The sequence below is a fragment of the Apus apus genome, chromosome 3, assembly GCF_020740795.1.
Source record: "Apus apus isolate bApuApu2 chromosome 3, bApuApu2.pri.cur, whole genome shotgun sequence".
Lineage (NCBI taxonomy): Eukaryota > Metazoa > Chordata > Aves > Apodiformes > Apodidae > Apus > Apus apus.
This window is the reverse complement of record NC_067284.1, coordinates 36,802,221-36,816,698: the sequence shown is the minus strand read 5'-3', so window position 1 is coordinate 36,816,698 and position 14,478 is coordinate 36,802,221. Positions and strand designations below refer to the sequence as shown.

At 42.6% G+C, this 14,478-nt stretch overlaps 1 protein-coding gene across 12 annotated transcripts in view; it reads right to left on the bottom strand.

The window, feature by feature from the left end:
* PTPRK (protein tyrosine phosphatase receptor type K) overlaps positions 1-10,675 on the bottom strand; it is a 402,245-nt gene extending 391,570 nt beyond the window's left edge. For all 12 annotated transcript variants that reach the window (XM_051612998.1, XM_051613001.1, XM_051613000.1 and 9 more), the window contains exon 1: positions 10,359-10,675. In XM_051612998.1, coding sequence (XP_051468958.1) covers positions 10,359-10,470 — 112 coding nt within the window. In that variant the 5' untranslated portion in view covers positions 10,471-10,675. The remainder of the gene's footprint in view (positions 1-10,358) is intronic.
* Between the last annotated feature and the right edge of the window lie 3,803 nt (positions 10,676-14,478).

Here is a 14,478-nt window from a genome sequence, read left to right as displayed (position 1 = left end):
TGTATGTATGTAGCAAGGAGATGAAGGGGTTTTTTGGGGCACGGGGCTGTTAATTGCTTGTCATACTATCTGAAAGAGAAGGTAGCAAGGAACAGGAAAGCCAGAGATTTACAAATGCAATAAACTAAATATAAATAGACCTTCTGCACTAAACAAGACCATACACACAAAGTATCCATAGGCTGAAAAGCTGGGAAGCCTGTGGAATTAATTTGCGACTTCTAGTATTTTCACAAGTCAAGTCAGGATGGATTACTAGTAAAAACTAACTGCAAAAACAGTATTTGTTTGGCTTTTATGAATCAAATAAGGAAAAGAGTGGGAAGTCCATTTTATTACATTTCTGTTGTGAAAAAAGGAAAGGCTCTTTCACTGGAAATTTTCTAAATTGAAGAACTGAATAATGAGTGAAAAAAAAAAATGCTGTCATGTGAACAGAGATACAGCTAAGTAGCAATATGAAGGAGCACATAAAAATTTCCTGAAAAGTCTCAAGATATTTATACTCAGTAACCATTTTTGAGTAAGGAATCTCATATCTTGCCTCCCTTCAATTATGGCACTCTTCCAGTTAAGAAAAAAAAAAGAAAAAAAAAAAAAAGAGAGCAAAGTAAATTTAAAGAAAGGAGGGAAGGGAACATAAAAATACTGGAAATATGACAATCCACTTACTTTCTGAGGGACAGGGAAAGGATTATGGGGTGGCTGGGTGGCTCTGAGTTTGGTTTGGATTTTCTATTTATTTAATATTATTTTTAACCCAACACGATTATCTCCTCTGCAAAACATATGACAAAAAGCACTGAGAAGTTGATATATGTATTGTCTGCTTAAAAAATACAATACTGATATTTCAGCAAACTACTTTGAGAGATACCTGATGAAACGTCTTCCACAAATATATTTTAAAAAGCATTTATTCAAAGGAATGGGAAGTTGGACAAAATATAAAACTGCTTTCAGTATTTGAAATCAGCAAATTTTACCAAATTGTCCCTTTAAAGCATTTTTTTAAGTACAGTGACAGCAGTCAGCACTGAGAACTTATCTCTGCTGTATGAAGTCATGAACTTGGCCACATTTCTTCAGTGCTTTCATGGCTGATAAGGGCTTTCGCAGCTACAAAGAACAGGCAAACAGGATAACCCAAGGAGAACGAAGACAACTGATTCTCTCCATTTTGATCTTACTCCAGCCTAATACCACACAGAGATGATACAGATATAATGAAGCGAAAAAATATCAAATCAGAGCTTTTTCTAATTAATAGCCATGGGGCAGGTCTCCACCAGGTCTTGTAATTTAATTTTTCACTGTAAAGAAGACGACAAAAGCAGCCTAAAATTTCAGTGCTTCAATACATTTTTTCTTTATTACTTAAATCCTTAAATCATTTAGAAAGCAACAGGTATCCTAAATCACACTGCAGAACACAACCTGCATTTGGAAATAACAAGGAAAAAAAATGAAACAACAAATAGTTCGAGAAGTCAGCTATCCAGTCAAAATTTTCATTCTGAGCTGTTTTGAATTCATTTGAACTACAGCCATGATTGTTGTTCAGAACATTTTTCTTTTCTGGTTAATATTCATCAGTCATTTTTACTGTTACAGAACAAGTGTTTACACACAAAAGAAAGCATACAACTCCACCTTAGAACAAATTGAGTAACCAGCATGTAATAATTAGAATGAACATACCATAATTTAATTGCAGCTGAACTTGGTTTTAAAGTACACAACAGTGTCTCGTGAGTAGAATTAAGCTCATGACATGGTCACTGAGAAATGGCTTCTTTCGCTACTCAATTAATATAATCATGTTTTCAGTAAATGGTAGCAGAAGTAAATGACTTTCTGGCAAACCGCAGGGTCCAATCTTTCATACACTGGTTAACAAAAATAACTTCATATTAGCAAAGAATTTAATCTTTTCACATCACCAATCCTCAAATTAAGTCTCTCAGATCTTTTACTGAGTGTGTTATTGTAAATATCAGCCAATTCCATATATATAATGATCTTCTTAAGAAGAACAAATGCCTGACAAAGCCCATGCACAGCACCTTCAAGCTTAAAACAAGTTTTTACTTGTTAAAGTTAAGTCATGTTTATGGAAAACAGTTTTTTTTCTTTTCTCTAGCTTATTAAACCAGAGAATCTCATTTAGACCTCATCCACACTTTAAGGTTTTTTTTACTTGTTTGCATGCCTGCCATTGAGAAATTTAGGGGGAAAAAAACAAACAAACAATAAACAACACACAAACCTATTAGCAAATATAGCTACGCCAGCAAAAATCCTACTGCAGTTGCAAGTTCTAAACCTACACGAAAATAAGCTTACAATGATGGCTTACTCTGCTCAAGAAAGTGATTTGAAGTTACCAGTACAAGATTGACCCATTGCTGTGATTTCTGGGAGGTCCCCCTTCCCTTTAGCAGTTGCCAACACTTCTCCCTCCTCCATAAGGAGACTCAGACGTTAACCATAGACTAGTGTATCATTTATATGTCATGTTATAACTCCATGTTGGTTCTTGCTGCTATATACTTATGCTATGTTCTTACCCCAGAACACGGTTACATATTACAGATGTTTAAACAGAAACACTGAGACAAATTCCTGACCATCCATCCAGTGCTTTAAGGACACATTGTCCCTGTGGAGGCTCAATCCAGCAGCCTCAATTCTACAAACACTTCAGCTATCAACAGCAGAAATTCCCTTGATTAACAACTTCACAGCACTTGTCATCTGCAGTCCTTCAAATAAAAGAAAAAAAAAAAAAATTGCAGCACTGTTCCATGAGTTCATTGTTTTCATAGTAGGTAATACATTAGACACTGCTAAATATTTTTAGACCGTTTAAAATAAAACAGTGCAAAGGAGGTCAAGGCAAAAAATTTGGCCATGAGAGCAATCACAAAATAGATTTAGTTAGATCAACAAATAAATGGTTCCAAAAAAAAAATAAATCCAAATTTTATGGAAAAATACACTTCAGTAACAAAAAACTAACCTAAACACTTCTGTTGTTTCATATTCACCAATCAAGTCTTAAACTTTCAACAGAAAAACACAGCTTCTTTACAGAGAAATTTATCAGATATTAATTAAAAGGACCCCCTTATTTTTGTAAATATTCTTAATAGAAAAATTTAGACTTATTTGCACTATTTTGTTATGGAGCAACTCAACAATCACAAAGAAAAAACACACCACCAACAACAGCTTTACAAATTTGAGGGAATGTGTGCATGCACTTTTAAAAAACCTTAAAACAAAAAGCTATTATTTTGCCATGTTCAGTGTTTTGGGGGCTGAGGCAGCACATGGTTTTTTGGTTTGTTTCTTCATTTAAACACAGCACGGAATTGACAGAAGTACCAATAACATCATGTTTAGGAGAGATTTCAGTAAGTTTTTATAAGCTTCTAATATTTATAAAGCATCTAGAAAGACAAACACGACTTTAACACAGCTTCCTGGTAAGAGAAGACAGTAAGTGACTAAAGGCTGGACAAGACCATTCTTGAGGTCTCTTCCAACCTGACATTCTATGATTCAACTACTTGGTAAGCATACACTATAGCTGACTTCAAACTGAGTAGTCTGAGTAGTTTTCAACTGTATAGTTTAAAGTCACCTGTAGTCAAGGCTTACCAGGAAGCAGCATGAGGTAGTGGCCTTTCTGGCCTACAAAATGAGGTGCCGTGGGACCTTAAGCTCAGTCAGATACTAAAAAAATCCCCACCAATGCCATTTACCACTCTTCAACTGGATCACCCTGTCCTTTAGAACCCATAGGCATTTTTCCTTTTTTACTCACACCCATATGTCTCACAGGCAATCCTATTTAAACACACCATGGGATGGGGAAGGACAGATCACACATGGAAAAAGGTGAAACTGCAAAACCTGGCTTTAAACCAGTTCCTGCTGCACCTAAACTGGGTGTCACAACATCCTATAATTCTAGCCTGGTATCTAGGCATCACCTCCTCCAAGGCCTCTACTACTTGCCATCACACCTGCTCTCTACTAAGAGTCATTAATAAGCCACTTCTTGCTTATAAATTTATATAATAAATGCCTTGGCTATGTAATGAAAGAACATATTTAAGCCAAATGTACTCAAAGATGCTCAGGGAAAGAGCCACCAGCACGATGTCATTGGTTTGTCAAGTCAGCCAGAATTCAGCCTCAGCTGCTTTCACCCAGCCTAACCCCTCCAGCTGCAGACGGAATGCCAGGCCTCTCTTCCCACGCCTCAGTGCCCTCCCACCTTCTCTTTGTGCTTCCTCAGGTGAACAAAGTGCTGCAGAGTGTGGAACCAACGTGACTCAAAACAGCACAAGTTCACCTTACATGAGCTGTGCTGCAATTACAGCTTGTTGTCAAACCAAGCCATCACACCATTAGCAATCCTCCTTCCAAATGTTTGTGGCCATACATCTGCAAGTCAGCTAAACTGACCTATCAAAAGGAAACTAATCCCAAGCCCCGTCTTTCCTCAAGGAAAATTCAGATAAAGCTAAATCAACTCACCCATAGGCCACACGGTGGCCAGATCTAGCACAAGCAAAGACCTGAGAGGCATTCAAGTGATGGAAATGCCCCCCTCTGTGGCAGAAGTAACTTAAATTGGCTTAATGGCATTGGCAGATTGTAACTGAAGCTCCAATCCTAGTGCAGACTTCTGGGAGCAGCACTACAAAGGCCTCTTTCCATGACAATAATAAACTATGACAGATGAGATCCCATCAGAACATGAAAACATAAGGAGTGTCCTGACTGACTCAGTTACCAAGACTAAAGTAATAGTTTTGGAAGCTTCCTATTATACATTCAACAAGAACTGTATTGCAAAAGGACGAACAGTGTTTTCACCAAAATAAATGCTAGTGTAGAGCAAAGCAGACAGTTAGTGACTTATCCAGCTCCTGAAAGGAGAGATGACCTAAAGGTCCTCCAGCCAAAGAGGTGACACAAAGACATGACAGATTCCAGAGCAAGAAGCAACTACACAGCATCTTTGCAGATCTCTGCATGTTAATCCAGGTATTGCCAATGTTTACATGAAAGAGTATAAACTCTTTTTAACTCACTCATGTCAACAGCATTTCAGAAAGAGGAGACAAACCACAGAGGCAAGCATTAACTGGTTAATGGTTGTTAACATTAATGTCCAGTTAACTCTACCAGACATCCAACACCAGGTCACAGGTCCTTCAAGAGCATTCTTAAAAAGTTCCTCCCATGCCAAAAGGGCTGATTAAAGACTCTCCCCTTTCCAGAGTCCTGCTGCCCACTGACACAGCCAATTCACAGACCATCATTTAACTGCAAAATCTCAGCTCTTCCTGTAATGAAAAAGATAGTTCCATAAAATTGTTATCTCATAACCAAGAGTGGGATAAACAGTCAAAAAATAAAAGCAAATGCCAGAAGTGATCACACTACGTACAGGAAAGAGAACCGAAATCATTATTAAACACTGTACAAATCCATCAGGAATCTTGGATACATCCAAGTAATGTAGCAGAATGGGAAAAGAGAAGATTGATCAAGAATGGGGGAGGAACTGAATAGGACCTTTACAGCAAGCGGCTACAACCAGATTTTTCCAATGAGCAAAAGAACAGTTGAGGGTGGAAAAATCCTGCATGGCATGAAGAAGGTAAATTGGCAGCAATTTTTAACCATCTCTTTTAATAAAAGAGCTAGGAGGTATTAAATGCAACTAGTAATAAAAAAAAAAAAAAACCACACAAAAAAACCCAGCAATACAGCTTTCTTCCACAAATATAGATTCCTTGTCACAAAGTGAGGTGAATGCTAAAAGCGATACAGGTTGAGGTTATTAGGCACAACCATCATTACAAGAATCTCCTTATGACATTAAATACCAACACACTATCTCTGTAGACCAACAGCACTCAGAAAAAGTCACTCACCTTGCCAAAATCCCTCTCCCATGAGCACTCACCTTCAGAAACTGGATACAGGGTGAGGGGGAACCTGCGCCTTGATTATGAGCAATTTCCTTAATTTCCCTCATTTTTTCCTTTTTTTTTTTTTTTAATTATCTCAAGTAGATAAGATTAAAACATCTACCTGGTATGAGATGCACTGTTTACATCACTAGCAAACTGAAAGAGCAGTACCATGATTTCTCAAACAAAAGGGTCTAAATGATGTCTGGGGTCACTGGGTTCTGCGTGCTTTCAGTCCCATTTAAACCTGTGAAGTCCCACTTTGAAAATTTAGATACATTTTATAACCGCAATATTGCATCTGAAAATATAAATAGATGAGTGATCTCTGAACCAACACTGTCACAGCAGAAGGGAACTGAGTGTAGAGAGGAAATTAAAACATTTGGGAAGGAGGGAGTGAAAGCAAGAAATTAACTTCACTTTTAATTCCATTCATCTTCCATATAATTTGTCAATGTAATTTAACAGTTTGGTGGAAAAAAAGCAAAGCTACTGTGAAGTCTCTTATACATACACGTCTCCTGCGCAAGCGTGTCTTGTATATTACATGCAAATTGTAGAACATTCAAGGGTAAAATATGACTGATTAAAAATAAAAGATATATGCTTATTCTGATTTTTTTTTAATCTTTCTTTGTGAGTATATTTAACTACAAAACCCTTATAAACACATACTGTTTTCTACCTTATAATATCAAATTTCTGAATTGGACTCTCTCCTAAAGACAGATTATTTTACCAGGGGATAAAAAATAAATTAATCCAGAAATATTTACTCTAGCCAGTTCATTTGTGACACTGTAACTACTTTGCATGACAAAGTGAGGAATAACTACTATAAAAAAGGACTTGAACTAGTAAAACATACAGTCCTCCTTATGCTTAACTACCACTATAGTCTGAAATATCACACCTAAGTAACTTCAGGTAAGCTGTTGCATTTCTAGAAGTTTTATTCTCGTATGTCTGATTTAGCATTTAAAAAAATACACTTTCACAGTGAACAGGGGGCAGTGAAATGTGTATTTCCAGCAGCAAATTGACAAGCCAGCAGCATTCTCTAAAAAAAAAAAATAAATTGAAATATTCACTTTATTTTTTTCAAAATTTGAAACCATGCAAATAGCTAAAAATACTATTCAAAAAATATAAGTTGAAAGTGATTGAGTTGTGAAAACAAGCTGAACTTGTTCTTTATCAAACTGTAGGAGTTGCAGATGAAAGGAGGTGCTATATAAGGAATAGCTAGACTTCAACAGAGAACACGCTGCCAAAACATTTTGGCCTAGATTCTGACAGGCATGTACCCAAGTTGAAGGGTCATGGAAAGCAGCAGTGTAAAGAAACAATCTACGGAGATCAGAAAACATTACATTGTGGATTATGGCTGAGTTTGGGGGGGTGGGGGGAGGGAAAGGGGGGGGAAGAGACACAGCTTGTTGTTGTTGTGATTTTTTTTTTCTTTTGAGACCTGTGGGGAAAGACAAAATACACAGTGTTTCAACGGCATGCAAAGGGGGTGGAGATGAGGAGATGATATACAAGCACAACTTTTAAAGACAGCAACAAATTACAAGATGTATCTTGTTCCTTTTCCTAACTTGCTGCTGCTCCTCCTCTTGCCTTCTCATTTGCTTTCATGGAATATGTTATGAGGAATAGAGAACTACTGACACACACATGCCCTCAACAAAGGCCAACTTTCAAGAAATTCATTCTCTGTAAGTTGATTACACCCTTAATAAACATATCAAAATTTTTATGGAGCATTCTGGATCTGGCCAACATGCACACTCAGTAGTACAAAAATATCATACAAAGGAAATAATAATCAAATCACAATGAGAGATTTGTGGCAGGTCCAGACTGATTTAATAGCTTTATTAATGACAAAGAAAAACGAACAGTTTTCAAATCTTACAATCCAAACAATAAGAATGTTAATATAAAGGAAGCTGAAAATTAGTTAGATCCATGTTAGTGTAGAAAAGTATAGGCCATTATATTAAGGTAAGGAGGGGGAAGGCAGTCAAAGGAAGATGGTTGAAAAACAGTACTCCTGTTAAACAGAGATGACTATGAAGAAAACAGACACTCTTATGTGCACCAAACACAGAAACATCTCATTGTAGGCTACCGAGAGCCCCTTACTGGAATGGATATATGAACCACAACTTTTGAATCCTGCATGCACAAACACCAGGATGAAGATGTGTCACCAAAAGAGACACAAAAGCAACATGCACATCAGGGACTGGTGTTGAATCAGGATCAAAAAGCCATTTTTGGTAGTTTATTAAAGTCAGAGCCTTCAAACTAAGATTAACCATAAGTGTTCAGTAGGGCATAGCTCTAGATGTGGATATTAAATTTATCTAATGTGTCCAAGGACTGTATTTTAAATTGAGTACACCAGCTACTAAAAAATCTAGTTCTCCAAACCTTCAAAGTCTGAGTAAGTCTGCAATTAATAAACCTTTGACCAATGCAACACACCAGTATTTTTGATGCTTGGCAATAGAAACTAGTCTGTATCTGCTGACATGCTACAGAAAACATAAATCATCTCATGTTTCCTAGATACAATTGTTCAACTCTTTAACAAGCTTCACCTACTCTGGCCAGAAGGATCTTGCACATTCTTCTCTGCTTACCTAACACACACCCCACACTACCAGCCTGGCTTCTTGTAATTCCATAAAGGGCTGCCAAAGCCACAATTTCAGCATAAAATACCATGGACCATACAAGTTATCAGAACTTCCTACTACTAGATCTTTGCATAAGAGTTACCTTTGGCATCAACAGAAACCTGACAAGTTACAGTAAAGCTAAAAATCACTGATTTCAGTATAGTTTTGAATGAAAAGATGTTATGCTTAGGTGTTTTGTTTTAGCTCTCCCTACAACACACCAGCTGCACACACGGTGTATTTCCCTTCCCCTGGTAAAAGGCCTGTAGGTGCTTACGTAACCCTACCATTCAGATACGCAGACATCAAACTCTACACAACAAAGTCAGCCACATCGCAGGGTTGTAATCTGTTCAGACCAGCAAAATTTCTCTTACTGGCTTAGCACATTTCTTAATTGATGACACATCTCAAATGTCTCAATTAAAAATTATATTACAGGAGAACCAGGGAAGGAGGAAAAAACAACAACAAAAAAGAGCGTCCTAACTACGTATCAGTCCTTATCATAAACCAAGTCTCAGGAGTGTAGATACTTTCAATAATGGCAGTTCTCAAATCAGCATCCTATTATAAAGGCTTCAAAGGCTTGTCCAACTGATGCACCCCGTGCAATTACAAGTGCTACTTTAAAAAAAAAAATAATAAAAAAAAAAAAGCCAAAAGTCTGCTTCAGCTAGTCCTTCGCGTAATACTTCACACGGCCAACACCAAGCAGACATTCACGCTATAGCTTCGCTACGAGCAAACGAAGGAGCTCCTACAGGGTCCGACCCACCGGCCCCGCCGCGCCCCGGTACAGCGCAGAAGGTGCCGTCCCCCTGCCCCGCCGCCGCCCGCCCCAGCCCCGCCGCGGGCTCTGCCCCGGGGCTCCTCCGGGGCCAACAACTCCCCGCCGCACCGGCCGCAGCTCCCACCGCCCGGCCCGGCCCCGCGGGCTTTTATTCGGCAAAACCCCATGGCGGGGGAGGGTGGGGGGGTGGGCGGAATTCGCGGCTTTCAAACAAAACTGACGCCAACCCCATATGCCGCTTTCCCACCCGTTTCTCGCCCACCAATTTTGGTTTGGGTTTTGTTTGTGGTTTGTTGCTTTGGTTTCTTCTGGGGGGGGGAAGTGAGGGCACGGGGGGCATTCACGGCAGCCGCCGGCAGCCCGCCCCGCCTCAGCCCCGGGGCGAGGGGAGCAGGCGGGAAGAAGCAGCCGGGGAGTCCCGGGAGCTGCGCACCCCGCGCCGGGCACGGAAACGCCGGGAAAAGTTTGAGCATGGGAAGAGGGGGGCGGCAACAGCTCCGACTTGCCCCCACCGCCAGCACCGACACCACCTGGGAGGCTGGCCGGGAGGGAGGAGGGGGACGAATACGACGGGGGAAAAAGGAGTTTGTGCGGCATCCGAAGCCCGCGCCCTGCGATCCCCGCGCCGGAGCCTGCGGACACGCGCGGGTCGCCCTCTCCGCCGCACCGCGCCCCACAGAGCAGCGTTAAGGGTGGGGGGGAGGAAGGGGGGCAATCTGCAGCCCCACCGCCGCTCCTCGCAGTCAGGAGCCTGGTCCCGGCGCGGAGCCACCCGCGACCCTCTATCCCCACTTCCCCGGCGGGCAGCCCGGGCACAGGGCGACCCCGCCGCGCCCCCCGCCTTCACCTGGGCGCCGAGCGGCAACTCACCTGCGGAGAGCTGGGCCCGGGCCGCCCCGAGCAGGGCGGGCGAGGAGCCGGCCAGCAGGGCGAGCGCCGCCAGCAGCGGCAGCGAGGCGGAGGCGCCGGCCCCTCTGCCCATGCCGACTTGTGGAGAAGTTTCCGAAAGAGGCCGGGGCTGCCCCGGCCCGCGGCGGCGGGCGGAGCTCGCCTCGCCCTCCCCGGCGCCTCGCCAGGAGACCCCCCGCGCCGAGGGGCGCCCGCTGGCCCCGGGGCCGCCCGCTCGGGCAGCCGTCTGCGGCGCGACGGGCGCAGCAGCGGCGGCGGCAGCACCGACTCCCCTCGTACTCCGGAGTTACTTTGCTGCTGGGTAAGCGGGGAGGGAGGGAGGAGCCGAGCGCGCACGTCCAACCCCCGCTCCCCGGCACTTGGCAGGGGGAATGTGGGACTCCGGCCCGAAGCCGGCGCGGGCGGAGCAGCGCCCGGCAGCGCCTCCTGCTGCAGGCGCGGGGGTCAGCACCGCCTCGGCTCGGCTGCCCGGCTCGGCTGCCCGGCTTGGCTCGGCTCGGCGCTGCCCGACACGGCTTCGCTCTTCTCCGCTCCCCCCGGAACGGCACAGCCTGGCTCAGAGCTGCTCGGCTTGGTTCGGCACGGCCCCGTCGCCGCTGCTGCCTGCTTTGAGAGACCCCCGCTCGCAACCCCTCGCCCGGGGGAGACAACCTGCCGGCTTTGGAGAAGAAGGGGGTGGCAAAAGGGAGAAGGCGCCGGGGTGGGGAGGTCGGAGCAGGGAGCACGGCCGGGGGCGGTGGGTCCCGGGCTCGGTTTGCAGCGGAGGCTCCAGCCACCCCGCTGCGTTGTGGGGGCCGATCCTGCTTTCGGAAACGCGTTGTACACCGTGGGGCGAGCGTTGCGTTATCGCCGTGCATCGAGCAGCCTGGCTGTATCTTCGAGCCAGGGTTTGTGTTTTTTCCTTGCTCCCCTCTCTTTGGCAACAGGAACACTTGTCTGGCTCAGTGCCGGTGAAGGCTCATCGATCGGAATTGAAATTGTAATAAACGGTATTGCCATTAATGCTGTCATTTTCACGTGTAATAAATAACCGGCCTTCCAGGCAGGTCTATAGGCAGCTGTACGACTCCGACACTCGCGGGTTGTGAAGCAGGATCTTCTCGCCAGATCCAGACCCCAGGTATGCCATATAATAAAAGGCCTCTTTGTCCGTCTCTGATAGCACTGGAGGTCTGTATGCTTCCAGAGCTTAGGACACTAAAAAGCATTCGGGATAACAGGTAAAGGCACCGGTGCTGAAATTTCTGTTTAAATAAGCAAAATTTCTTCCCAGTTTTTTCACCTGTTTCTTATTAGTTTTTTTTCTTTTTTTGCACGGCAGCTTGTAATTAGAGATGTTGTATAATGATTGCAACAGAACCTGAAACCACTGGAAACTCACAGGTTTTATTGCAAACTCGAAATTCAATCTAGGTTCATCAAAGGTTTGCTGTGATTCAAAATCCTTTCCAGCTAATGTGTGGCAATTGATAAGCTTGCCTCTAAGCCCCGTGTACCCTCATGTTTTCACAGAAAAAAAACCCAACAACACAGCAGTTCGCTTCATTACACGAACTAACACGAACTTCACACGCAAAAAAACAGTAAAAAAACTACAGCTAAAACACTAAAAAAGCTCCACACCTGGATACCCCTGTGCTTCATTTGGGTGGAGTGGCTTAAAACCAACTTGCCTTCTTACTGTGAACTATAAAATATGTGCTTCAGTGAACACTGATGCTTTGTTTGAACTTTGAGAAGGATGGAAGCTGGGTGAGGCAGATCTCGTGACACCTGGTGTTTCAGGAAGGATGGGCTGCTTCCTGGATCCGAGTAAACATGGGAAATTATTCTGAGCAAGGTGAAGGCAAGTAGTGTGCCAGCCCAGCTTCTGAATGCATTAGGCTACATCATTATTTCTTGTTACGTGGAAATTTTTAATGAAAAAGATGCACCAATTCACCTTGCCTTGGCAGTGCGGGAGTACTTGTGTATCTGGTGCTGTCCTTTAAGCTGGGAGCTGTTAGAGCTGATGCTGTAAAAATACCTCATAAATGGTTTAGGAGAGCAGAGGAAAGGAGGACTAGTGCCTGTTACCCCTTAGCCTCCATGGCAGCCTCCAAAGTATGTCTGGTGACCAGCCTTGCAGGTCACCACATCCAGGTGGTGAGAGAGGTTGTTAGGTGATGGTGGATGTGCAGCTGCACCATTTCCCTGCTGTGAGGTGGTGGGTCTCACTGGTCTATGGTCACCTGTGCTTTATCCAGGTAGTTCCCATATATTCCAGTGAGAGTCCTTTCCCATTGACTCACATTCCTATTATAAAAGCAACAACAAGAATTTTGATAGCTATTTTTCCCTTGGAGAGTTTGACTTGGGGAAATATCTGAGAGATGCGCAAGTGACCCCACTTCTTCTCCAGGTGAGCTATTATGTGTGGTTCACTCTGTGTTCTTCCACTGTACTTGACATCCTAACAAATACTTCAACTTACACGTCAGGTTTGAGATAATTTTTATGTTATGTGACATGAAGGAATTTATTTTTGTTCCTGCTTTTAACATTTTTAGAGCTCTAAATGTTTTACAGTCTTTTGCATTTTCAATTGAGCAAATCACACTTATATTGCCTCTTGCACATCTTTTTAAAACTGTCTGAGCCAACAGCTTCTGTGCTAAATGTAGGCCAAATATAACAGCAGAAAGATGGAGAGACCCCACAGTAGTGTCTTTCCCTCCAGCCCAAGGGGTATTTGGAACTTAAGGAAGGCACAGTCCTGATAATTACTACCTCTAAATAAAGTGTCAGATAAATCTGTCAAATTCAAGAAAATTAATTTCTCAGACTCTACTTAGATGTCTGTTCCCTCTGCATTCCATGTTAAAACTTTCCCATTATACTTTTGGGTTTTGCTAAGCCAATCATAACATTTTCAAACACAGACTATCATTTAATTTGTTTTATAATGACTGACAGATGTCTAACATAATGTATCACCTAGTAATAGTAAAATATCTTAAATTAACAACCAATGCTATATGATAGAATTCATATCTAACATTATATTTTCCCATGGTATTTGCATGGTATGTAAAATACATTATAGTAAAATACCCACTCCTAACCAGTAAAAGTATTTTCCTCTGTTTTTTTTTTCAGGAACTTCTAACCATTCTCCTATAGCACAAGAGAGATTTTAATTATTTTTTTTTCTAGGCAAAAGATCAGATAGTTGAGGGTTCTCATTATCCTGCTGCTCCCACCCAACTTTTCACCCCTCTGCACTTTTGCTTCCTTTGTGAATATCTGTCCACTTATTTTATCAGCCTTAGCAAGATCCAAGACATTGAAGATCTGACTCTTCAAGGTTGGAGATCCTCGAGAAAATCGAGAATTGTATTGACTTAAGTTTTCTTGGTGTTATCTAATAATGTCCACAGCAAGCTCTTTATTGTATATTGACTTAAAACAAAACAAACAAACAAACAAACAAAAAAACAACACAAAAAAAACCAAACAAAACCTCAGCAACATGTACTGCAGATTTCAATTGAATGTGTTATTTTACTGCCTAATGCTCACAGAAGCTTTTTTAGAGCATACCAATACCACAAAGAACCAGCAGCCAATGCTCTTGTAACAAATCTTGGACACATGGACCGAAGAGAAAGAGACAGCGTTGAGTCTTACTGATTCTTTTGAACAGTCTCTGCTCATGTAGCTGCTTTTTGGATGCAAAAATGGGGCAAGTGGAGGGTCTAAAAGGATGGAGATTCACTGCTGCATACCATGTATGCACAGGTGGAGTAGGGTAATAGCTTCCAAGTAGGAGCACCCCAAGTTCAGCCAGCTACTTGTGGTGGGAGCAAGGCATGCAATAGGGGAACTACCCTGTGACTGTCAGTTCCCAGGGGAACCTGTGCAGCTTTTACTCACATTCTCAAGACCCTCTGCTGTCACAGTTAGTGCAAATTTCATGTGATTAGAGAGAGCGGTGTGGCTTTTCTCATCCTGAGCCTTCTTACTTGGCCACCATTCTCAGAAATGTCCACCTTTCAGGCTAGAACTTTCCATTCTTTGCCCAGAGACTGGATATTACTTT